Source organism: Oncorhynchus mykiss, chromosome 10 (genome assembly GCF_057628025.1).
Source record: "Oncorhynchus mykiss isolate SJ-2025 chromosome 10, ASM5762802v1, whole genome shotgun sequence".
Lineage (NCBI taxonomy): Eukaryota > Metazoa > Chordata > Actinopteri > Salmoniformes > Salmonidae > Oncorhynchus > Oncorhynchus mykiss.
In genome coordinates this window covers 68,321,378-68,345,741 of record NC_143031.1, presented here as the reverse complement: position 1 = coordinate 68,345,741, position 24,364 = coordinate 68,321,378, and the positions used below count along the sequence as shown (strand labels likewise).

The following is a 24,364-nucleotide window of genomic DNA, read 5'->3' as shown; positions in this document are numbered from 1 at the left end:
TTGACCTGATGATGATCGCAGAAGTCGAGGCTGCTTACAGTCGTCATGCAATAGCCTAAAGGCTTTTAGTCTACGCATGTTCATGGTTGGAGTTATTTACTAAATTATTATAAAGGCTTTACAAAGCAATTAGGCTGTAGAAAAGCATGACTTTGATGTGCTGGGGTCAGGGAAGGACTGAGAGAAAGGCCTGAGACATTTTGAAAGCAGTATTTACAGAATGGCGGGAGGGCCTGCTTTGGATCAATGGAAGTTAAAGCCCTTCTCTTACCTTTGGATCGATCGTCTTAAAGCTGGCCTCATCTTCATCCACCTCGAAGTAGAGTTCAGACGCAGTGATGGACAGCGTTCCTTTCACCACAACCGCCGGGGCGACCAGCTGAGCGCTAGTGCTCATGTTTACAGGGCCTAGGAGACAGACACGGCACGGGCCAGAAAGCAAACATTAGCCCGCTTTACAAAAATCACCCCCTGCCCCTCCTCGAGAAAACGAGAGTTTTTTTCAAAGGGCAACAGCGTGTAAAAGTAAACATATAAACTCAACAAGGGCACGCACTGACTTTGATGGCTCTTTTTGTCTCCGTGAAAATACCATAACAATATAGAGAAGTCCACATATGCATTTTTAATGCGGGAAAATATTTGCTCTAGGCCAGGGCTGCCGACCCTCTTCCCGGAGATCTACCGTCCTGTGGGGTTTCAGTCCAACCCTAATCTAACACACCCGATTCTACTAATTAGCTGCTCAACAAGACCTTAACTAGCGGAATCAGATACGCTAAATTAGGGTTGGACTGAACCTACAGGACAGTAGATCTCCAGGAAGAGGGTGGGGAGCCCTGCTCAAGGCGATGGGTCGGTTGTATAGGCCTATCTATCAGATGCGAGGTCAAGAAGAAAAATACATCTGATTCTCAATTGTATAATTTCTAGCTTAAACCTGCATGACAATTATTTGTGTAAATTAAGAATGCAATTTTACATTTTACAATTATTATTAGCATTATTATTAGACCTAATTTCCTTGCTAGATCGAGTTAGATATAATATAGCGTGTTTGTAAGCACTGAAACCAGAATCACCATGATCTGAACAGTTCCTCTTTAGACTACAGGGAGGGAGAGGTGGTTTGACCCGCTGGGTAAAATAAAATATCAGCATCTGCGTAACCCAAGACAGACCAGCTTTGTCAAAAAATAGAATCAGCTGTCAATCAGGCCCCATTGATTGCGGGCTGGTGCTACATCTGTTTAATCTCTCATCAATCTTAATTTATGCCAGTATGACAATGAGAAGGCCGCTCGAGGGAGCAACGTGTAAGCTCTTGCCGCTCCTGCCCCGCGCTCCACGTGTGCAGAAGCATTGTATTTGCAGATGTGCCGCGCGGCAGAAAGGGGCTTCAGAGCCAGGCTTGATTTCCCCAAAGCACCCACGTCTTTCCGAAACGGATGGCTATGGAATAAACAGATATGTTCATTTGTTGCCGTCACCCCTCCCTCCCCCCTAGCCCTCCGAGCATTGTGAGCATTAGCATGTAATCCGGGCGCGAAATAACATTTTTCAATCACTGCCATGGAGACATTCAATTACACCTGGTGTTGTTCCGACAGACAGCTGCCTGTACTGGGACGCTGCGTCCTGTCTGTCTGTCTGTCTGTCTAGTCAGAGGAGTAGGAGACCCACATGACAATTTCCACTTCATTTCAGAATCCATGTCACTTTATTATGCATGGAATCTCCCCTTAACCCTATTGTCACCGTGGGCGTTGTGCTTTCATATAATTGCGCTCTGAGCGCATTTATATTAGTCTACAGTGGGTGAACAAGTTATAGTGGAAAGCCATGATGTGGGGAAATTGAGGATTATATAGGATGCAATCCGATTAGTAACATAACTAATAGGCCTATAGGAGTTCCAGGTATAGGGAGCCACATTTACATCAATATGGGTGTGAGATAATGGATTTAAAGTGGATAAGAAATTGGACAGCAACATCATTTTATGTGTTTGAGTCTTGTTAACGACAAAGCCTATAGTCCTTTTGATCTCAGCCTATACTATTTATTCGACATGGATTCATATAGGAAAACTGCACATTTAGAGCAATCATAAACAACTAAAGACACAGAACATGTTTAAGGTCCATAGTGCTATTCTAAAATGTGAAAATAATACCGTTTAGCTAGTGCACCTATACGCTATGCCCAATCATAAAATAGGCCCACATGGGACGCATGTATCAAAATATCGCACTTGTCACGAGTACAAATTTGCGGTTTTCATTTAACATTTAACATAAAGGAAGTCCGAGGTAGGCCCCAAAATAGAAATGAACCTCGAGGCCAAAAACATTAAGACAAAATGCACAGTTCACTTCTACAAATATAGGCCTATTCTCAACCTCTCGATTATTTAAAAAAAAAATGTAATAATTACTGTGTCAAAAGCTAACTATGAATCATATTACACAAGCGTGTTGGTACTTTTGTACTATAATTTCATTACAAACAAAAATGAGCTTTGCTTTGAAAGATGTGAACTTGTAAACAAGCGCCAATAGGACATGTTTGTGTGTGTTATTATCCTCTACTCCCACAAAGCCAGAGCATCACAAAACATCATGAGACTCCAGGGGTAATGGGAGGCGCTGGGGAGGTTATCCCCCCTTCTTAACCGTTCGGGAGCCCCGTTATCCTGCATGCGCGCCTCAAAGTACCCGTAGCAGCACCCGCGTGCGTTAGCAATGGAGACGCTGTAAAGGCGGGAGGGGGAGAATTCAACTAACGTGCGTACCCAGCCCCCTCTAGATGATGCGCGCTGGGACATGAAAACGGATGGAGCTGCATGCGTTACCTGTTAGGTTCTCCAATTCCTTCTCCTCCAAGGATGATAGAGTGTCATCGTCGCCATCCAACAATATCTCACTCTCAGAGTTCTGATTTCCCATCGCGTGACTTCTGATTGACTGTTTGCCTTTGAGGATATCTTCCTCCGGAGCTGAAAGAAGAAAAGCATTTTAAACCGCCATCCAAACGTAATTGTGTTTTTACCAAGTGACTTTTCTGTACAGAGGTTAGTATCCTAACAAGAAACGTTTGAAATATATAGACAAAAAATACGCTGCTATTCTGGGCTATATTTAATGATAGTTTACTATATCACAGGTATGACAGATGTTGAATTAAAAAGATTACTGAAAATGCAAGGCTATATAATCTATTCATATTGTAGCATATTTAATTGATCAATAATTCGTACAACGAAAGTAAAGTGAATAGTCAAATGTCAATATAAATATTCATTGAGTTGAGTTGTCTATTTTGCCAGAATTTTGCCATTAGATTCCAGAATGGATTCGAAATTAAATTGGTCAAAAGTATTTTAAGATTTGACAAAATAGCATGAATAAGTCTGATAAAAATGGAATAATGCTATAATTATGACATAAATTAATAGTTTATAACTCAAGTGCACATTCAGATGCAACACGGATCTAATGCTAATATGATTCTTAGTACAATGAAAAAACTCCATGCGAAAAATAACATCAACATAAAGATGCTGCAAGCTGATGTAAACATCAAAACTAGTTTATAAAACCATGATAGAAAACTGGCAACAATTTTAAGTGGAACTTCATGCAATTTTCATATATTATTGTAACATTTGTCAAGTTATCATAGAGCCATAAACCCAGCTGGAACACTAGCAATGACTCTTGGGAGCCTTCGGGGTTATTGTGAACATGAAAGGTTACGTTAACAAATCGGACTCTCATCTTATCTCATAAAGCTATTTTCCGATGGCGTTGTGCCAACGTAGGCTAGCAATACCCATATGGCAACGGGAGTGAGGTTACAATGTCAAAGCGCGACATTGTATCGACTTGTGTTTACTGTTTAACCTGAATGGCACTAATCTAATAGTTAAAATCCAATTGTTTTATTTAATTGATACCCAGGCAATAAGTGTATTTCAGTGTATTTCTAATGCAGATTTACAACATTGTATGTAAAGTATAAAATGTACTGATAAGAAAATATAAAATGCATTGTTAAAAACCACCATTTGCCTGTGCTGTGCCCTTACAAGTCATCAAAACAAAAAAATGATTCTGGTCAAACCCAATATCCAGAAACGAGCCAAAGATATTACAACAAAGCAAAAGAGCCTCCAAAGCTTACTGCCTTTCCTTTTTATTTCTACTTAACATGACTTGAGGTCCAAAAGGATTTAAGAGAAACAGTAATCTGCAAACATTTACAGAACCCTCATCATGCAGGCCCTTGGTGTGTGTGTGTGTGTGTGAGAGAGAGAGAGAGAAAGAAAGAGAGTGTGTGTGTTACACTCAAAATGGTTTCTTTGCACTCCACTACACAACCACTGGACAGTGACCCAGTGGCCCCTCCAATCTCTCTGAGCAGCATCACCTGACGGGGTTAGACCCTAAGATAATTAGCATTTTTCTCAACATCACAAACTATAATATATGGACTCCAAAACTGCTGAGAGAGAGCAGAGTGAGAACAAACAAAAGAGAGAGACCTGGGAGAGAAAGAGAGAAAGCTGAGAGAGAAAGAGAGCTGAGAGAGAAAGAGAGCTGAGAGAACAAGAGAGCTGAGAGAGCAAGAGAGAGAGCTGAGTGAGCAGAGAGACAGAGAGCGAAAGAGAGCTGAGAGAAAGAGAGCAGAGAGCTGAGAGACAGGGAGCTGAGAGAGAGCGAGAGAGAAAGAGAGCTGAGAGAAAGCGAGAGAGAGAGTTGAGAGAGAAAGAGAGCTGAGAGAAAGCGAGAGAGAGAGCTGAGAGAGAGAGCAGAGTGAGAGACCGGGAGCTGAGAGAGAGCGAGTCTAAGAGAGCTGAGAAATCTCATGTCATGGAAAATATGCAGCTCAATGATATTTAGACTGGTCTTCCTGTAATTAAGTCTCCCCGGAGGATTCTTTAGTTAGCGGCACTGAAATGACTACCAGATCTCTAATACATACCACATGCTACAATAGTATAGTATATTCACACCGTCCAAGTGAACTGACTGGACAGACCGATGGGCCGGGACGACTTTCTCTCACTGACAGCAGTGAGATGAAAAAGGCAGACATGTGTATTTGAACTTCTGTACATTCTGTCATAAACATGCTCACTAAGTCTCACCCTGGGAAGACCACAATACTCAACACACTAGCATATGGATGTGGAAGGGTCTTGGGTTGTGTTTACAACTAAAGAAGAAGAAAACACTACTGTGACAACTACTGCTACTATATCAACTTACTAGTTCGCCAATAAATGTTACTGATAGGCTGTGAATGATTTACTTGTTAGTCGTGAATAGTATTATCAGAATTGGTCATGTTAGATTGTCTATTGTGTGCAAATACAATTCTACAAACATTGTGCTGCTTTCGAAACTACTTTGTAAGTCAAAATAAACAGCCAGGAGAAGTTAAGAAAATAAAAACTCTTATTATTAGATTATACTTCTGATACATGTATCCCAATATTACATAACGACATAAGATAAAATATAGTATTCTTGAAAACATAATTGATATGATGTATATTTTTGATATATGTACAGAGAAGTGTTCTGAATGCATGTGTGGGTTTATGATCAAATGTGGGAGTGTGTATCAAACAATTAAAATCAATTTAACGCCATTTCAACTTAAAAGTGAAACAACCAAAGCACAGTAAAAACTAAAAGGCAGTACAAAGTCGAAACATTTCATAAAAAAAAAAACGCAATGGATATTAGGCGATGTCTTAGCAAAATATTCAAAGACTAACACATTCTACATGCACCTCCGAGGGTTGTGGTATAAGGTCAATGTACTACGTCTAAGGGCTGTATCCAGGCAGTCCGCGTTGCGTTCTGCTTAAGAACAGCGGTTAGCCGTGGTATATTGGTCATATACCACACCCCCTCAGACCTTAATGCTTAAATATGAAGTCTCAGTGAGAGTGTGAATGTCTGGCGTTTTGTGGATGTATTATAAATCCTTGACAAATAATTCTGAATAAAACACATACACATTTTACAACATATAACAAGCGACAACACAAACGTGTCTGAAAGAAGCCGGAATGCCACATAAACAAAATACCCATCAGGTCATGTCACCTAAACCATTCATTGAGATGGAACAGGGGGCACAAACGTGAATAAAATCTGCCTACATTACACATTCAGGCCCCATTGTTTCTCTATCCAGAGGTTCAAAATTCAATTGCTACGTTCACGCTATACTAAAGACATGCTACGTTGAGGCCCAGATCATTTCCCTATTGCCAGAGGTTCAAAATGCTAATTCATATGCTTACATTACTAAAGCTCAAGGCATGCTTGGTCAAGAGCAATTAAATTGTCAGAATTAACAAATGTGTTTTTAACGAGACCATGGCCAGGAGCTGGAGTCATGAGGCGAGTATTGATCTGCTGAACAGAGACATTAGTCTTCAAGTATTTACTCTGCCAGCCACCTCTCCTCCAGCCTCCCTCCATAGCCCTCCCTTCACCCAGGGCAGGACCAAATCAATCCCCAGAAAGGATGTCTCTTTCCAGCCATAAATACATAACTAGCCCCCTCACCGACCCAACCAGCCTGACTGCCACACGTCTGCAGGCCGGCTGGGGCGCTCAGAGTGGAAATGGTCCTCAAGGTTCTTGGCTGGTTATGAATGATCACAGTTGTATAGAATCTAAGGATTGTCCATGGCCTAAATACAGGAATGTTTTCCTCCTACATATCTTACATAAAAAAGATGCCATTTAGGAAAGGGTTTACTTATACTTTGTAAAACAAGCAATGCACTTTTTTTGCTAAATAAGTTGACAGGAAAACAATACTTTTTAAATTCCCCAAATGTTTTTTTTAAATTCTCTTACCGGTTAAATATGTCTAATTTCTATTCTTGAGCGTGTTTTCATGACTTGGAAAGCGTTGCCATCACTCTTGTAGCTGGAAATAAATGTTAAATGCAGACGTGATCATGCACTAAATGTTTTGTTTGGGGAAAGAGGAGGGTTTTCTCTCTATTTTCCCTGTTTCATGGGATCAGAATAATTACAGCCAGATATGACCTCTGTTCCCTGTTTGACAACTCACGACTGCACTCTCGCCTTGCGCTCAACATCCGTTACAAATGTCGGGTCGATGAAAACAAGAAAGGTTACATCAGAAAATGGACGCCGCAGTCAGGCCTCAAGTCAAAGAGATATTTTAATGATATGTTCTTTCCCCCAAATGCAGCAGGGTAGCGTGTGTGTGTGTGTGTGTGTGTGTGTGCATACGCAAATAACAGGACAATACTCTGTAGAGGTATTACCAAGACTGGCTGGTAGCTATTTTTACTACAGTAGTGACTTTGAAAGCAAAACACCCTATATGTCAGAATATGTGTTGGTGTTGAATATATCCAGAGCATGTTTTATATTGACTTACTGATGATGCCCCCTACTAGAGCAGTGAGTAAGAGTGATGGAGAGGGGAGAACAATTACAAGTCACCAACTGACGCTTCAACGATCATATGCCTTCGTAATCAGTTCTTCATTGCACTAAAATTGTAAGATGGCGCCAACAGACGTGGCCTTGTGTCGAGCTCCTACTCAACATTCATTGTTGAGGGAGAGCACGTCAGCAAGCACCACTGTTTACACCTGCTGTATCCTGTGTTCGTGACCAAATAAACTCTGATGATTTGAAACAATCTAACATAAAGGGATGAAGGGAAAGAGAATGAGAGAAAAGCAAAAAGAGAATTAGGGAGACACACAAAGAGAAAAGAGAGAAAGAGAAAAACCTAGAGAGAGAAAGAGAGCGAGAGAGAAAGAGAGCGAGAGAGAGAGTGAGAATGAGAAAGTAACAGAGAGAAAAAGAGAGTATCAGAGTAACAGAGAGAAGGACCAGTGGTCCTCAGGCCCCTCCACCCTCCAGCTGCATTTCCACACCACAGACATTACGCCCGTCCCCGGTCCCCGCCGGGCCCACGAGGATGCTGAGATTGCCAGACGCTTATTGCTTTTAGATCACATTCTTATTGACTTCTGTCACGGGGGCCGTTTGTCAAGAGGACTGATGTCACCTTTTTTTTTGGGGGGGGGGAGACTACCTCCATCCCTGTGACATATTGGAGACATTTTCGGGCCAGAAACAGGCCGTTATTATGGAGTGCAATAGGTTAAGCCGGTAAAAACCAACAGGCCTAGACAGGCACGGCCCTGATCACTAACCCTGGTGTGACTGGGAATACGGTCTTTAGTGTTTTAGCAGAAACTAGGGATTAGGCTCTACTCTGGGGACTCCTGCTCCTACTTGGTCAATGAATGTGGTAGATGACTAAAACCCTTCTTCACACTGTGCCGACCAAAACCGTACTGTGCTGGGTCGGACATTCCCTTTTCACGTTGTATATTCCAGCATGGTTGCAGCAACCAGGCCAGCCCAGCACAGCCTGGCTTAGTGGTGTGAAAATAGTAGTGTACGTTGCTCCCTAGTTAATATCCAAGATATGCAGGATAACGTTTTAGCAGAAACTAGGGATTAGGGCCTACTCCAGGGAAAACGTCCCTCCTACTCGAACGCTAGAGAACATGTGTCCTACGGCCAATGTGGTTAATGGATTCTACGTTTCCTCCAACCTAGTTATCGCTAAGAATGAGACGGTGACTATTCAACTGTTGGTTCACTTTGGTTTAGTTGTCCTCATAGGAAGTTCAACAGAAATCGGAGTTTAACACTTTACATAAACGCCTTAAAAACAGAATCTGCACCTGTGGTTTTTAAAGCAAGTCCAGGGAAACGAAAGGATCAATTCAAACCCAATTCCAGTCCTGGAGGTAAAAGGACATCAATACTGTTGGTTTTATCGATACTTCTGTCTTCTAGGTAATATTGATGTCACCGTTTCCTTTTAAACAGAACACGATCCTTGACTTGCTTTTACCACATGGTACTGTTGAGATATTGGTCAAGAGCAACCAAGCTAGTTTGGGTTTCTCTCTGCAACACACACAAACAAGACGTACTGTGTAATTAATAGTCCTGATATTTCCAAAATGATTAATTACACCTAAACTAATTAGCCCTCATATAATATCCACCTTCAAAGAAACACCTAATTATTCCCGGGAAAGTTAATGTATCTTTGTTTGCTGACCTTTAGCCAATTAAGATTTGACATCATAAAGAGGCAGGTTTGTTAAATGGGCATCAACACCGTTGGTCCTCCTCACCTGGCTCTCTTTAGGAACATAATGACATCTCTGAGCTGATCAAACTGAACGCATGTGATTCTGGCACTATAGCTTCAGGGTTCTTTTTTTCATCAAATCAAGTACAAGTCATCCCCTGAGATGGACATTTTGTACATGATGCCATGATTGGGAATTTAAAGCAGGAAAAGTAACATGGAACAAAGGTAGTTGAGGTGGGATACCGACTGGGATTCAAATGATTTATATTCATATCATTGTACAGCTACAATACTTTCCTACCTAGCTGAAATCAACATTCCCCCCTTTAAATTAGTGAGCCCATGTTATTTTAATTGCTGCTATACTTGGTGTCAAATTAAATATTCAAGAGAAAAATGAAGATGGAAAGAACGGAAGATCCCAACTGCTGCTTTCTATCAACAAGTCAAATGATAATGCATCATGGGAAAATGGGGAGAAGACCAACCAAAGGGCTTGGTGGAGTCAGGGAGGCTTGACATATTACTTACCATTAATGCCAGGCACCACTGTCATGCAAAAGGAAAGAAAAAGGAAACAAACATTTCACATTGCTCCCACTGAAGGTTCATGCCAACTCAGACATTAAATAACTCAAAGGGGAGAAATTCTAAGTAAAAGTTTTGGGATCCAGGAAGGGACAGGATGTGAGTGTGTGAGGGCCTATTGGAACACTGCGTACTAACATAGCTAACACTAATGGGGATGCAGGTTAGGCAGTTAACTGTGTGAACTATTTAATTCAAATGAGGGTGTGCTGTTTCTTATTGTTTTTACTGTTTCTTGTGGTACAATAAAACACTTATGGCAACTGTAGTGCTTATTATTATTGCCGTGGACCTGCTGTCACAGGCGGGCACAGACACTCACAGAGGGTTTGAGCAAAGGACGCTGGGTATTGAGCGAGGAGGGCTGACTGACCGTGTTCGGCTGCAGCTTTGAGCGTGGCCTTTGAGTGAGTGGATCCGAAGGGGTTCCTGACGAAGCGTCGGCGCCGCCTCAAGTCATCCTCCCAGTAGTCGAGGCGCCAGAACTCCCGAGGACGGCTGCAGGGGAACAGAGGTAGCACATGTGTTAGCAATTACAGAACAGCGTGGTGGTAGCCTATAGCCCCAATCACAGTGCAGAGTAGCGAGGCCAGCAGCAGCATAAAGACAGCCTTGTTTTGCTATGCTGGGTATCTTCTTTTTTCCCCCAACACCACAACAAATAGAACACAGTAGATAGACTACCTAAAACCCTGACCTTGAAAATAACAATATTCTCTCTCTCGTGAAACGAGCACTAAATACATTATGGTGGAATGAGCAGCTGACAGAGTGATCAGTTTCCCCCACACTCCGATGTGCTCCCATTCCAGGCTCATTTGGGACCCAGCAGGGCACCTCGGCTCTAGCCTCTCTACCCGGGTAGCAGGCGGGTGCCCGGGCCGGTCCCAAAACACCATTACAAAAACAGGGAAGCGGGAGAGGGGGATGGCATTACCAATATTAATCAATGTCCACAGGCCGTCATTTTTCTTCCCAATTTGCACCTCCTCCTTTACCCAGGCCTGGTCAGTAGTAAATCATTCAGACTAAAATCGTGTCCCAAACAGCACCCTATTCCCTATGGGTCCTGGTCAAAAGTAGTGCACTAAATATGGAACAGGGTGCCATTTTGGACACATAACCAATCTCAGGGACTTGGAAAGTGTTAACTTTTAATGAAGAGTCACAACCACTACACAGCATTGTGTTGTGTACATATAGGCAATAAAATATTAAAACTCAAAAGGGATTTCATTTAAAATATATTTTAAAATATTAATTACTTTTCTTTATCACACACAGCATATGGAGGAAATACATTTCTTTCCAACATTAGTGAGGTGTATTTTCTCCACCCACCCCTATTGAAAAAAGCTTGCCTAATCTAAATAACTAATTTACTGCTCGAGAAGAAATAGCTGGTAATTTGTCAAACTAAATTACGCCAAATGTGTTCCATATTGCGCGTATTATGAGGGAATGTGTTCGGCATTTAGAAATGAAAACACAACGGAAGAACACAACATAATCCCTCTAACTCAGTAGAGTGGAACGGAGGCCAGACACTTCCCTTCTTCACCTATGAGCTGGGTTCATACATTCAATTTACTATTAAAGCACTGAGAAAAACAAGTGGTGTAAGACATGTGCAGGTGTGTATTTGGGTTATTCTTAAGGTTGCATTAGGGTTGGTGTATGGCTTCAGCCTCTAAACAGCTCTCAGTGTAGTGATTTATAGAAGCATGGTGAGATAGAAATCTGGAAACCCAAGGTGCTGCGTCAGAAGGTGCTGCGTCAGAAGGGTGAAGAAGTATTCGTGCGCAACAATTTTGAGTCTCATGGGTCTGAATACTTATGTAAATAAGATTTTTTTTCTTATCGTAATACATTTGCAAAAATGTCTAAAAACCTGTTTTTGCTTTGTCATTATGGGTATTGTGTGTAGACTGATGAGGGGGAGAAAAACTATTTAATCAATTTTAGAATAAGGCCGTAACGTGTGGAAAAAGTCTCGGGGTCTGAATAGTTTCTGAATGCGCTGTAAGTCAGTACGTCCGTGGTGCTACGGGAGAAGTGTTCTGGTGTAACAGGGTCTATTCCACCTGGCCCATTCCACCTGGCTATATAAATCAGGACGATGGCACCAGGTAGCAGCCTCTAGACAGACAGCTCTTTTATGTCCTGATATTTCACTGGCTGTCTGCATATACAGTATTTTAAACCAACAACGTACAATATCAAAATGAAGGGGGTTGCAGAGTTGAAAAAAAAAAGTCTAAACAGCAAGAGAACGTAATCCACATGAGAACGGTGAGGGGAAGAGGAAACGCTGTAGGGAAAAGAGGAAACAATAGCACAACACTGGAACATATAGTCAAACACATTTATAGCTTGAACACCAAATGAGTGTTGACATCAGACCTTGGTGAGGTGGAGTGGCATGTGTGTATCAGTGTCAGCGGAGGAACGAGGGAAAACCAGAACCCTATGTGTGTGTGTTTCTGTGTGCACATGGTTATGCATTAGGGCTGGGAATTTCCAGGGACCTCACCATACGACATTATCACGATACTTAGGTGCCAATCCGATATGTATTACAATTCTATATCGCGATTTGATGTTCCAAACATATTGCTCACCATATGTCTGCTGCAGAGAGACAAGAGAGAGAGCCATGAGAACACGAGTCTTGATCAGTCATGGTAATAAAAGTGCTGAAAACATCTTGGCTCCCTATTTTAAAAACAAGATGGAGAACAAGCTATGAGGGAAGAATCCTGGAGTTTTGGAGCAGGTACAGCCAACTAGCACACAAATTATATTGCGATATTGTCAAAGCAATACCACATACATCGTCAAAAATAATATCCCGATTTGTAACTATTGATTCCCCCCCATCACTATTACACGTGTGAGTGTACTTGTGTGTCTGTACGTCCGTGTGTGTGTGTGCGCGCGTGTCTTGCATGCATGTACACGCGTGTGTGTGTATATTGGAGCTAGTTTGTTTGATCTGGTCTTGACAGCTGCTGTAGCTGCTCCAGTCAGGAGCCCGGGGCTCCCCACAAAGCTTCAGGCCAACACCAATGACTACACAGGGCCTCTAAAAGGGGAGGGGCTTTACACAAGAAAATAAATACAATTTAGAGCCAGGTGCTTTAAGACGTTTTATGAAAGCCATTAATTACTTGATTTATCTGAATTAATGAAAAATAAATCCTTCTCTTTCTGTCCTTCTCTCTCTCACACTCTCTCTGCATCTTCATATCTCTCTGTCGTTCCCTTTCCTCTCTATCGCCCCCTCTTTCTCTCTCTCTCTCTCAGCCTCTGGTCTTTTCTGGAGAGAAATAGAGGAAGAAACTGTCTTCAGCTCCCGTGTTTGTGTAAAGCCGAGGCAGTTTATAAGAGGCGCAAGGGGGAATAGCAGACAGCACAACTATTAAATATTTTACCGGCAAACATTCTAAAGCACATAAGCAAAGAGAAGATGTCAAGGATCTCTCATTAAAAATGTATTTCGCTACTAAGGAGCTTGAAGACGTGATGAGGAAACGGTGGAAGAGAAGAAGGGAAGGAGGAGGGATGGAGTAGTAGATGGAGAGGACGTGCCTCTCTGGTGTTCAGAGGAAATGAAACAGAAACACAGGGCAGAAACTAAGAAGGTCCCACAATATAATAACGCTCCTGTTTGTTGAGGGCTTAGTGTGAACGTGGGTGTGAGGATACACACGAGCAGAAAAGAGGGAAAGCATTTACATTTGAGTCATTTAGGAGATGTTCTTATCCAGAGCAACTTACAGGAGCAAATAGGGTTAAGTGCCTTGCTCAATGGCACGTCAACAGATTTTTCCACCGAGACGGCTCGGGATTTGAACCAGCCCCCTTTCGGTTACAGGCCCAACGCTCTTACCCGCTAGACTACCTACTTCATGAATACATTTGAGACCACAAGTGTGTGTGTTATATCTGTGTGTTATGCCTGTGTGTGTGTTTTATGTCTGTGTGTGTTGTGTTATGTCTGTGTTTTGCCTGTGTGCGCGCGTGTGTTATGCCTGTGCGTGTATGTGTGTGTGTGTGTATGTGTTAGGAGACATTGGAGTGTGTGTCTCTCCATCCAGCAAACAGAATGTGCAGGACCTGATTTCCCTCCTGTCACAAAGGGCCCAGGCCTTGTTGCTGTGTGATAGTCTCCCTTCCCTAATTACCACTTCATCATCCTGCCTCCCACAGCATTCATCTAGGAAAATGATTATCAAGCCAGTGTCTACCACACACACACACACACACACACACACACACACACACAATCCTCTTACAAGGAGGTTTCCTCCACATCCATCAGTGGGAGGACGTGTTCGGTAGTGGGGAGTAATTAGTCGCAGTGTTATGGAACGATCTCCACCGCTGGCCGTGTCGTGAACGGCACCACAACCAGGTTCCTAATGAAGGGTCTTGGATGGGCGTCCGCCCGCCGTCCACCCCAGTACCTTGCCATCTCCGTCGCCAATCAATCCCCCACGGAGAACGCCGCTGTACCACGGTGGGAAAAACCATGTGACACGCGCCGTGCATGTGTACGCTGAGAGAGTTTCTACAAAGATGATAAATCATTCAGAGCTCGTCCATCGTGTGGCGGGCTGCGCTGGCAGAATAACGGCAGCACCCATTCTTCAAGATGACAACAATTAAAATGACTAAAGGCTGCAGCCTTTTACACAAACCACTTGTGTAATTAGTAATTAGTTTACTCATAAAGGCCTCGCTCATTAGAGACTACTGGGGAGCGTCTGTTGTCTTAGACAGAAACTTTAAAACACACACACACACACGTGTATGTACGCGTGTAACTATGTTTGTGTGTGTTAAGGAGCACTTAGAGTGCTGGATCCCTCTAAATGCTGTTTAATGTAGACCACATTGACGACCGATGAGAAAGGGCCAATAAGACATTTATGTGAGGTAATAAAATATAATTGTTTTTTTCCTGTGTGGCAGTAAATGTAAGTTTACCAACATTAGAAGACGATCTCAGCCTCTCTCCTTTTGTGTGTGTGTCTGTGTTGCTTTCACTAATGAATAAATGGGTGCAATCACAAAAAATATCACTATGTGCAATAAAGTAAAACACCATAGCATTAACAGATTGTGGAAAGAGGTTTTACACAACCTTTAGAACTATAAAGCCAACTAAATTGTCTGTTTGCATCAAAACAGAACACGGTCCAATTGGACTTGGCATGGGGAGAGTGACATAATAAACAAAGAGTTTAATTGTAGCCAAGTGTTCAGTGATCGGCAGCTCTGTGACGGCTGGCTTGAAGTCCAGGATTAATGAATCGCTTAGTTGGACAGACAGACAGACTGGCTGGAGCTTTGGAAGGAGTGGAAGACGGACAGACGACTACGTTCTCTAACAGTAGCCTGTCCACTAGCCGGGACTTCCTGTGTATCGCCACAGAGGACAACACAGGGTAAACAGGGAGGAAACTACACACAGAGACATCTAGCTAAGAGACTGGGTATCTAAGTATGGCCTAGTACTGAACACAAGTGCATTGATATGTCCGCCGGGTAGGTCGAAGAAAAGAGGCCTGGAACCATGGGAAATATGCTGTTCCTGCTGTCCAATTTCTTATTCAGTATGCACTACCCTTGGACTGTTTCTACATGCATTTGCTGTAGGCCTGTGTCTTATTTAAAAAACATCAAATAGCATTAGTCCTTCAAATAGGTATTTTATGGAGGCCCACCATAGAAGAAAAAACATCGTTTATAATATCCACTTATGGTTTTAAATGTTTGTTACCATAGAAACCCAAGGTTCAATGCAGCCATTTTTTTTTTTTTTATCTCAATACCAAATCATTTCTGGGTAACAATGAAGTACCTTCCTGTGATTGTTTTAAATTAAAATGGTCAAAAATAAACAGAAATAGCTTCTTAGCAAAGAGTCATTTATCAAGAAGTTTGCTAGGACTCTCTAGGAGTGGTCTGAGTGGGAAACTGAAAACCAGCTGTTATTGGCACAGGAAAATCACGTTCTTGGCTACAATGGGCCTTTAATAAATGATACATTCATGAACTTGTATTATACTGAATAAGCATGCAGTTATTGACTTATGTTTATAAATGAGACAAAGAAATGACAGTTAATGACTAAAATGCCACTACTCACATATAATGAATACTATTTAAGCACTTAAATCAATCAATATACCATGGCATGCAATTACATTGATTTAAGTTTGACATTCATGTGCACTAACAGTTCGTGATTAGTTGATTTATTCTTATTTGATCAAATAATGTACACTCAAAAACAGAGAAAATACATCGACTTTGAAACGCTATCTATGGGAGTACAGAGGACAAAGACATTAACCTCAATTAATTAATTTATGACAAATAAATAAAATGGGAATTTAAGGCGTTGTGTATGAGAGCCAATATCGCTTATCTCCCCCTCTCAAACCTCAAACACAGGCAGTTAAAACATGGTAATAGATTCTCTCTGGAAGCCACTGAAACTTTGATAGCACTCTTATTTCAATGCCCAAATTGTTCTTTTTCTGACAAGGACAAACGATAGTCATCCATCAAGATCCAATCAGACCCCGCCAAACAGGAGCAGGATGCGTCGCCCAAGCACTTCCCAAGCTCTTAAATACTATTTGCGTTGCCTTTGCAATTTTTTTTTGTTAAAGGGGGGGGGGGGGGGGGACGATATTCAAAACAGTGAAACATCAAGGATTTCCAGGCTAGATAATTTGCACATACTGAAATGAACTTTGGTGAATAATGTGAGTGAGTGAGTGAGTGAGTGAACGAGTGAGTGAGTGAGTGAGTGAGTGAGTGAGTGAGTGAGTGAGTGAGTGAGTGAGTATTAATATTACTGTGTGGGAAGGGGGATCACTTTGGCTAGAGATTATGCAAATGATCCTCTATGACCTTTATCATTAGAAGCCGTACGTAGAGCAGCAACATGTATTTCATACATCACACACAGAGCACTTTGCTGAGGACAAACAGTCATTTATAACTTCAGACGGGACTCATTCGGGTACAGTCAGTGAGATTGCATATACGCAGAGGAGGTGGGATTTCTCACTTTGCTTTTTTTTCTCATTAATGCAAAGGGGCCCCATTGGCAGCCCCTCAAATCGCTCAAACGTTGCCTCTATCGCCGAGATCATTTCTTTTGATTTGCATAAACCATGAGTTGATAAGAATCTGAGAGGGGATAGGTTGAGGATTTGTCATACATATGACTGTGGCGCCAGAGAACCCCTTCCTCTTTGTCAAATGGTGTCAGCGGTGGGAGCTAGTCACAGCGCCAGCGCCAAATTAAAACGAGGGGTCAAACGCCTTGCTATGGAAATGGCCATGATTAAAGCTCGCCTTAAGCCGTAAGTGAGGTTCTACAGTACCCGTGCATTAATGCATGTCCTTCCTAGTCAAATGAGGTGTACTACACACACCATTTCAATAGCAGTGTATGTTAATTCAGCCTCCCTAATGTCGCTGTAATGTTGTTTATGTGTTTGACAAAGGTAGCTTCAGGGTCACAGAGGAGGCTATCGTCTCCATCTATACTCCTAAACGACTTTCATCGTGATGGGATTTCACTCCTTCTTTTTTGTTCATGACAGGATCAGACCATTTCATTTGCTCATTTTGAATATGATTTTGAATTCCCTGCTACAGTTGACCAATCCCTGATTGGATACGGGAATGGAAAGGTATCAGAAATAAAACAGTGATGAATACGCCAAACAGTTTAGATCAAAACCTGGAATCCATATCAAAACAAAAAGGTTACGCCAAACCATAACAGGGATAAGTGTTTTTACAGATGCTACATATAAGTACTAAGCCATTTGACCACATTAACACACCTGAGGAATTAACAGAGAGGAACTTCAAAGCTGCAGGTCTTTCAGATCACATGACTAAGTTCACGGCACCTGACTACAATAAGCACGTTGATATCCTTCACACATCTACCACTCCTCCATGTAATTACTACTCTAATTCCTTATGAGCACAGAACAAAAACTAAACAAGAGAAGAGAGAGAGAGAAATAGAGAGAGAAAGAGAGAGAGAGCGAAAGAGAGAGAAATATAATATTGCCTCTCCATAACATCACTGGGCTCGCTAAGATCAAAGCACTCCCATGGGGTGGCCATGCATGAGGCTGCAGACATAGCGCAACAACACACACACACAAATACTCAAAATGAAAAATGGAAATACGGTCCTAATTACCGATGGGCGAAGTATCACGCGCTCCCCAATTAGCAGCAATTAAGCTCAGTGTAAATTCTGCGACAAAGGGTCTGGAAATTACACCCTAATTATATTCTTCCTCCAGGGGAGGTGCGGAGATTTAGAGAGGCCTGGGTGTAAAGAGAGGAGGGGAATATGAACCAAAATGTTGGTTTGTTTGTTAGGAAACCACCCTGTGTTTTTATCTGTTGAAATACGTTTCAAAAGAAGTGTATTGTGCTATTTTACAGAGAGAATATATTCTTATGCCACCGACTAGAATATGTACAAATCTATCTACAATTCACAATACATCTTCAGTACCCACAACACCATGTCCAAAGTCAAACACACCATATTAAAACACCAATGTCACCTTCAAAAACACAACAAAAATGATATATGCGGTCACCAAGTCTGTGCTTTTGGATAAAGCATCATATTTTCTTAGTTTTGACAACATGCACACATCTTTCTTAGTTTTGACAACATGCACACATCTGTCACTGCTGGTAGGTAATGAAGACATCCATATCCACTGCAGCAGAATTGCATAATTCAGCCATTACCGGAGGTATCCTCATAATCAGATGACCTCTACCCTTCAGGGCTGAACATAATTCAGCCATTACCGGAGGTATCCTCATAATCAGATGACCTCTACCCTTCAGGGCTGAACATAATTCAGCCATTACCGGAGGTATCCTCATAATCAGATGACCTCTACCCTTCAGGGCTGAACATAATTCAGCCATTACCGGAGGTATCCTCATAATCAGATGACCTCTACCCTTCAGGGCTGAACATAATTCAGCCATTACCGGAGGTATCCTCATAATCAGATGACCTCTACCCTTCAGGGCTGAACATAATTCAGCCATTACCGGAGGTATCCTCATAATCAGATGACCTCTACCCTTCAGGGCTGAACATAATTCAGCCATTACCGGAGGTATCCTCATAATCAGATGACCTCTACCCTTCAGGGCTGAACATAATTCAGCCATTACCGGAGGTATCCTCATAATCAGATGACCTCTACCCTTCAGGGCTGAACATAATTCAGCCATTACCGGAGGTATCCTCATAATCAGATGACCTCTACCCTTCAGGGCTGAACATAATTCAGCCATTACCGGAGGTATCCTCATAATCAGATGACCTCTACCCTTCAGGGCTGAACATAATTCAGCCATTACCGGAGGTATCCTCATAATCAGATGACCTCTACCCTTCAGGGCTGAACATAATTCAGCCATTACCGGAGGTATCCTCATAATCAGATGACCTCTACCCTTCAGGGCTGAACATAATTCAGCCATTACCGGAGGTATCCTCATAATCAGATGACCTCTACCCTTCAGGGCTGAACATAATTCAGCCATTACCGGAGGTATCCTCATAATCAGATGACCTCTACCCTTCAGGGCTGAACATAATTCAGCCATTACCGGAGGTATCCTCATAATCAGATGACCTCTACCCTTCAGGGCTGAACATAATTCAGCCATTACCGGAGGTATCCTCATAATCAGATGACCTCTACCCTTCAGGGCTGAACATAATTCAGCCATTACCGGAGGTATCCTCATAATCAGATGACCTCTACCCTTCAGGGCTGAACATAATTCAGCCATTACCGGAGGTATCCTCATAATCAGATGACCTCTACCCTTCAGGGCTGAACATAATTCAGCCATTACCGGAGGTATCCTCATAATCAGATGACCTCTACCCTTCAGGGCTGAACATAATTCAGCCATTACCGGAGGTATCCTCATAATCAGATGACCTCTACCCTTCAGGGCTGAACATAATTTTCCTCGGGGTCTGTCAATCTTAAAGTTCCCATTTACAACATCAAGTGAAGACAGGATCATTTATAGCTGGACATACATTTATCAGAAAGAAAATGTGCTTTCACTCCAGCAGTCCTAACAAAAAAAATGAACATTTCATTAAATTATTATTATTCTTCTTATCAGTGGCGATTTTAGCATGTAAATCTTGGTGAGGCAACAAACAAAAGGTGGGATGCATGACAGCAAAGCCACTACACAATACTAAACAATACATTAAATGCACATTAATGAGCAAGCTAGGACGGACATAGTCAATATAACTGTTTGTTCAGCACTTTTGAAATGTACAGCGACAGAATTCAGAACATGGGCCGTTCTTACAGTGTTCTCCCTGTACACCAAGTCAGAACCGTAGGATAAATAAAGGGGGCATATAAACAGACAATGAAAGCTCTTACAATATTCAATGATTACATTTCTCTAAAACAGACTATAAGCTACATGTGCTCCACCAAGTTAGAACAGTAAGTAAAATTAAGAGGTGAAAATAGACCAAATAATTAGGGTGAGGCACATGGGCTACTAACAGCTTACTACACAACATACACTTAGTATTACTTTCTTAGCTACAGTATACATATCTCCCCGGCATATTACATCATTTATGCAGCAGCATACAAGACATTTTTGGACTCGTCTTGTTGTGCTGTGCTCACTTGAACAGGAAGGTGGCGGTCCTTCATGGGAAAATTTTGTCATCAAACTTTGTCAAAGTCTCTGGATTTATGGTGCTTTCAAGACAACTGGGAACTCGGAGAAGAAGAAAAAAAATGTTGAATCAGGATGACGTCAGTGATCTTCAGGTCGTAGCTCGAGAAAGAGGCCCGAGTTCCCAATTTACAATTCAGAGTTTATCCAGAGTTCCCAGTTGTCTTGAAAATATTCAGAGTTAACAGCAGTTTTGATTCCGGCACAAATCAAGCTTCATTGACAGCATGGCCAATGATGAATGTTTATAATTTTAAACTAGGAAAAGAGACCCTTAATCTTAGACTTGGGACCACACAGCCACTCCACTGAATAGCAGGCTAATGTTTGCTTTGCAATGCTTGCAGATAGCTACTGATTCCTTCCAAACCACTCATTGTTGAATTTGCGATTTCCAACTTGTTGTGTAATGTTAATGCCCAATGGCCGATGAGCACCGATACGTTTAATCTATAATTTCTCTTCATATGACAAGTATTAAAAAGGATTTGCCAGTAGATTGTCGATTTGATTCATGATGATCACGGCTAGCTAAGATTTTGAAAGTATAATGTTGACATGATCAGTCCAAAAAAATCTACTGTAGATAGGTGAATTGATGTCATTTTATCTGTGGCCAATGACCTTGAGCCTTCTTGGATGGGCCCTTCAAAGTAATTATTGCAGCACCCAATAGGCTTGAATTTCCGAGCTCTACCCTAAGATTTAGACTTTTATTTTGCAAAAAATGTGGGGCTCAAAACAGGGGTCGCCACTGACTATTATAATTTCCCAGTTAATTCATTTCCCAGGATTTTGAGGCGGACATGGCTGGGTGACAGACACAAGACACAGTGATGTCCCGTACCCTCTCTGTATTCTAATCTAGCGTTGTCCCCTCCTCTAAATGTGTTAGTGTGATGCTGGGCTGTGCATCGTGCCCTCCTATCAATGCGTTAGTGTGATGCTGGGCTGTGCATCGTGCCCTCCTATCAATGTGTTAGTGTGATGCTGGGCTGTGCATCGTGCCCTCCTATCAATGTGTTAGTGTGATGCTGGGCTGTGCATCGTGCCCTCATCTCAATGTGTTAGTGTGATGCTGGGCTGTGCATCGTGCCCTCCTCTCAATGCGTTAGTGTGATGCTGGGCTGTGCATCGTGCCCTCCTATCAATGTGTTAGTGTGATGCTGGGCTGTGCATCGTGCCCTCCTCTCAATGCGTTAGTGTGATGCTGGGCTGTGCATCGTGCCCTCCTCTCAATGTGTTAGTGTGATGCTGGGCTGTGCATCGTGCCCTCCACTCAATGCGTTAGTGTGATGCTGGGCTGTGACAGGCTCATCTAGCACGGCTGTCTGGTGTATTCATGAGGCCCTCCTCTCTCTCCATCACACAGCAATGCCCATTATACAGCACTTATGGTACAATGGCAGCAAGCATGCCACCTAATCATGTCAAGTGCTGCACTTCATGGGCTTGGAGGAGAGAGTGAGAGAGAGAGGCGAGCATGTGAGGAGAGAGCAAGAGAGAGCGAGTGAGAGAGAGAATGGGGGTGGGGGGGTGGGGGGTTGAGGCTTGATGGTGCTGGCTGATCACCCTGTGGTTGCCAAGGTAGTGGATGGATACCTTGTCAGTGGACTGGGTTGATATGGTGGAAAACAACTACATGAATACTGCCGCTACTCACACATTTTTAAAGAGTGCCACTGCTGGCCTTAATGACTCCCCGATCAAAAATAAAGGTTAAACAAATAAAAATGATGAAAGTAGGAGAAAAATTATGTAATAGTTACATTATTTCAAACATTTTAGGTGGCTCTATAGGTGGCTCTGGTCTGGAGCGAGAGAAGGAGAGAGAGACCAAGTAAATCCAGAGAAATAATAAAAGCTGAAGGTCCCTGAGTAGATGGATCCCCTCCATCTCCCTCCATTCTCTGCAACATCACGCCAGTATTTCATGTGCCCTTTTCTGCTTTCGCTGCAGAACAAAGCCGCTGGATGCCAGAGATAAAAAGCGGATTTTTTGGTAAATGGCGAAAGTGTGGAAATAAATGACCAGCTGTGGCCTGAGTGTAATTACAGTGGCTGGGAGAGCAGCGATCTATCACGAGACCCAGGAGAGCAGGTGACACACACAGCGCCATGGGGTTAGTCAAAGGAGATAACTAACTAACTACTGGACCCTGAACAATCGATACTCCCCAGATATTGCATCCTAGGAGAAGGGAGAGAGGAAAAAGAACGTAAAAACTTCCCCAATGGCTTTTTATTGAGATATTGATCAGGGCCCTCTAATCAGGACCTTACTGGGCCAAGGCCATATACTTTCTTAAGGGTATATGGAACGGATAAATCTGGAGAGTTGCCACACTACATAGAGGAGGCTGAGCTCTGAGGCTCTAGACGGTGGGATGTAATAGGTCTTTCTGGAGAGGAAGGAAGAGAGGGGAGGGGGTTCACACTGTATAACAGGGATTCATTACAGAGCTGAGGAGGAAGAGAAAGAGGAGGGAGATGAGGAGCAGGGAGAGGAGGAGGAATAAGGGGAGGGAGATGAGGAGCAGGGAGAGGAGGAGGAGTAAGAGGGAGATGAGGAGGAATAAGAGGAGGGAGATGAGGATGAGTAAGAGGAGGTAGATGAGGATGAGTAAGAGGAGGGAGACGAGGAGTAAGAGGGTGAGGAATAGAAGGTGGGAGAGGAAGAGGAATAAGAGGGCGATGAGGAGCAGGGAGAAGATGAGGGAGAGGAGGAGGAATAAGAGGGAGATGAGGATGAGTAAGAGGAGGTAGAGGAGGATGAGTAAGAGGAGGGAGAGGAGGGAGATGAGGAGGATGAGGAATAAGAGGTGGGAGAGGAAGAGGAATAAGAGGGAGATGAGGAGCAGGGAGAAGAGGAGGAATAAGAGGAGGGAGAGGAGGAGGAATAAGAGGAGGTAGAGGAGGATGAGTAAGAGGAGGGAGAGGAGGAGTAAGAAAATGAGGAATAAGAGGTGAGAGAGGAAGAGGAATAAGAGGGAGATGAGGAGCAGGGAGAGGAAGAGGAATAAGAGGAGGGAAAGGAAGAGGAATAAGAGGGAGATGAGGAGCAGGGAGAGGAAGAGGAATAAGAAGAGGGAGAGGAAGAGGAATAAGAGGGAGATGAGGAGCAGGGAGAGGAGGAATAAGAGGAGGGAAAGGAGGAGTAAGAGGAAGAGGAATACAAGGGAGATGAGGAGCAGGGAGAGGAGGAGGGAGAGGAGGAGGAATAAGAGGAGGGAGAGGAGGAGGAGTAAGAGGAGGGAGAGGAGGAAGAGTAAGAGGAGGTAGAATAATAAGGAAGGGGAGTGAGAGGAGGTGGGAGAGAAGGAGGAGCAGGGAGAGGAGGATGAACAGGGAGAGGAGGATGAGAGGGAGAGGAGGAGGAGAGGGAGAGGAGGATGAGAGGGAGAGGAGGATGAGAGGGAGAGGGGGATGAGAGGGAGAGAGGGATGAGAGGGAGAGGAGGAAGAGAGGGAGAGGGGGATGAGAGGGGGAGGAGGATGAGCGGGAGAGGAGGATGAGCGGGAGAGGAGGAGACACACCTGCAAAATAAACTTTTCTACACTAAACACTGAAGATTGAATTCACCCAAATCACTCCTAACTACCAGTCTCAGAAGAAAACTAATAGCTCCATGATCATGGACTAAATCCCTTAAACCTTGGATCCCTAAAGAGTGAGAGCATCAGTTTCATTCCTCGATCCTGCGATGAGGCTTGTTTAACCGTTAGCCGTCCATGGTAAGTAACATATGGACAGCATCAACCGT

At 42.9% G+C, this 24,364-nt stretch overlaps 1 protein-coding gene across 7 annotated transcripts in view; it reads right to left on the bottom strand.

Annotated features, from left to right (window-relative positions):
- LOC110533189 (lipopolysaccharide-responsive and beige-like anchor protein) overlaps positions 1–24,364 on the bottom strand; it is a 356,513-nt gene that overhangs the window by 157,190 nt on the left and 174,959 nt on the right. For 4 of the 7 annotated variants that reach the window (XM_090187619.1, XM_090187621.1, XM_090187620.1 and 1 more), the window contains exons 38-40: positions 10,157–10,281; positions 2,855–2,998; positions 272–408 (exon numbers count right to left, since the gene is read on the bottom strand). In XM_090187619.1, the coding sequence (XP_090043745.1) occupies positions 272–408; positions 2,855–2,998; positions 10,157–10,281 (406 nt within the window). Of the gene's footprint in view, positions 1–271; positions 409–2,854; positions 2,999–9,726; positions 9,745–10,156; positions 10,282–24,364 lie in introns of all 7 variants that reach the window. The other 3 variants (XM_090187615.1, XM_090187618.1, XM_090187617.1) reach the window with 1 other exon arrangement.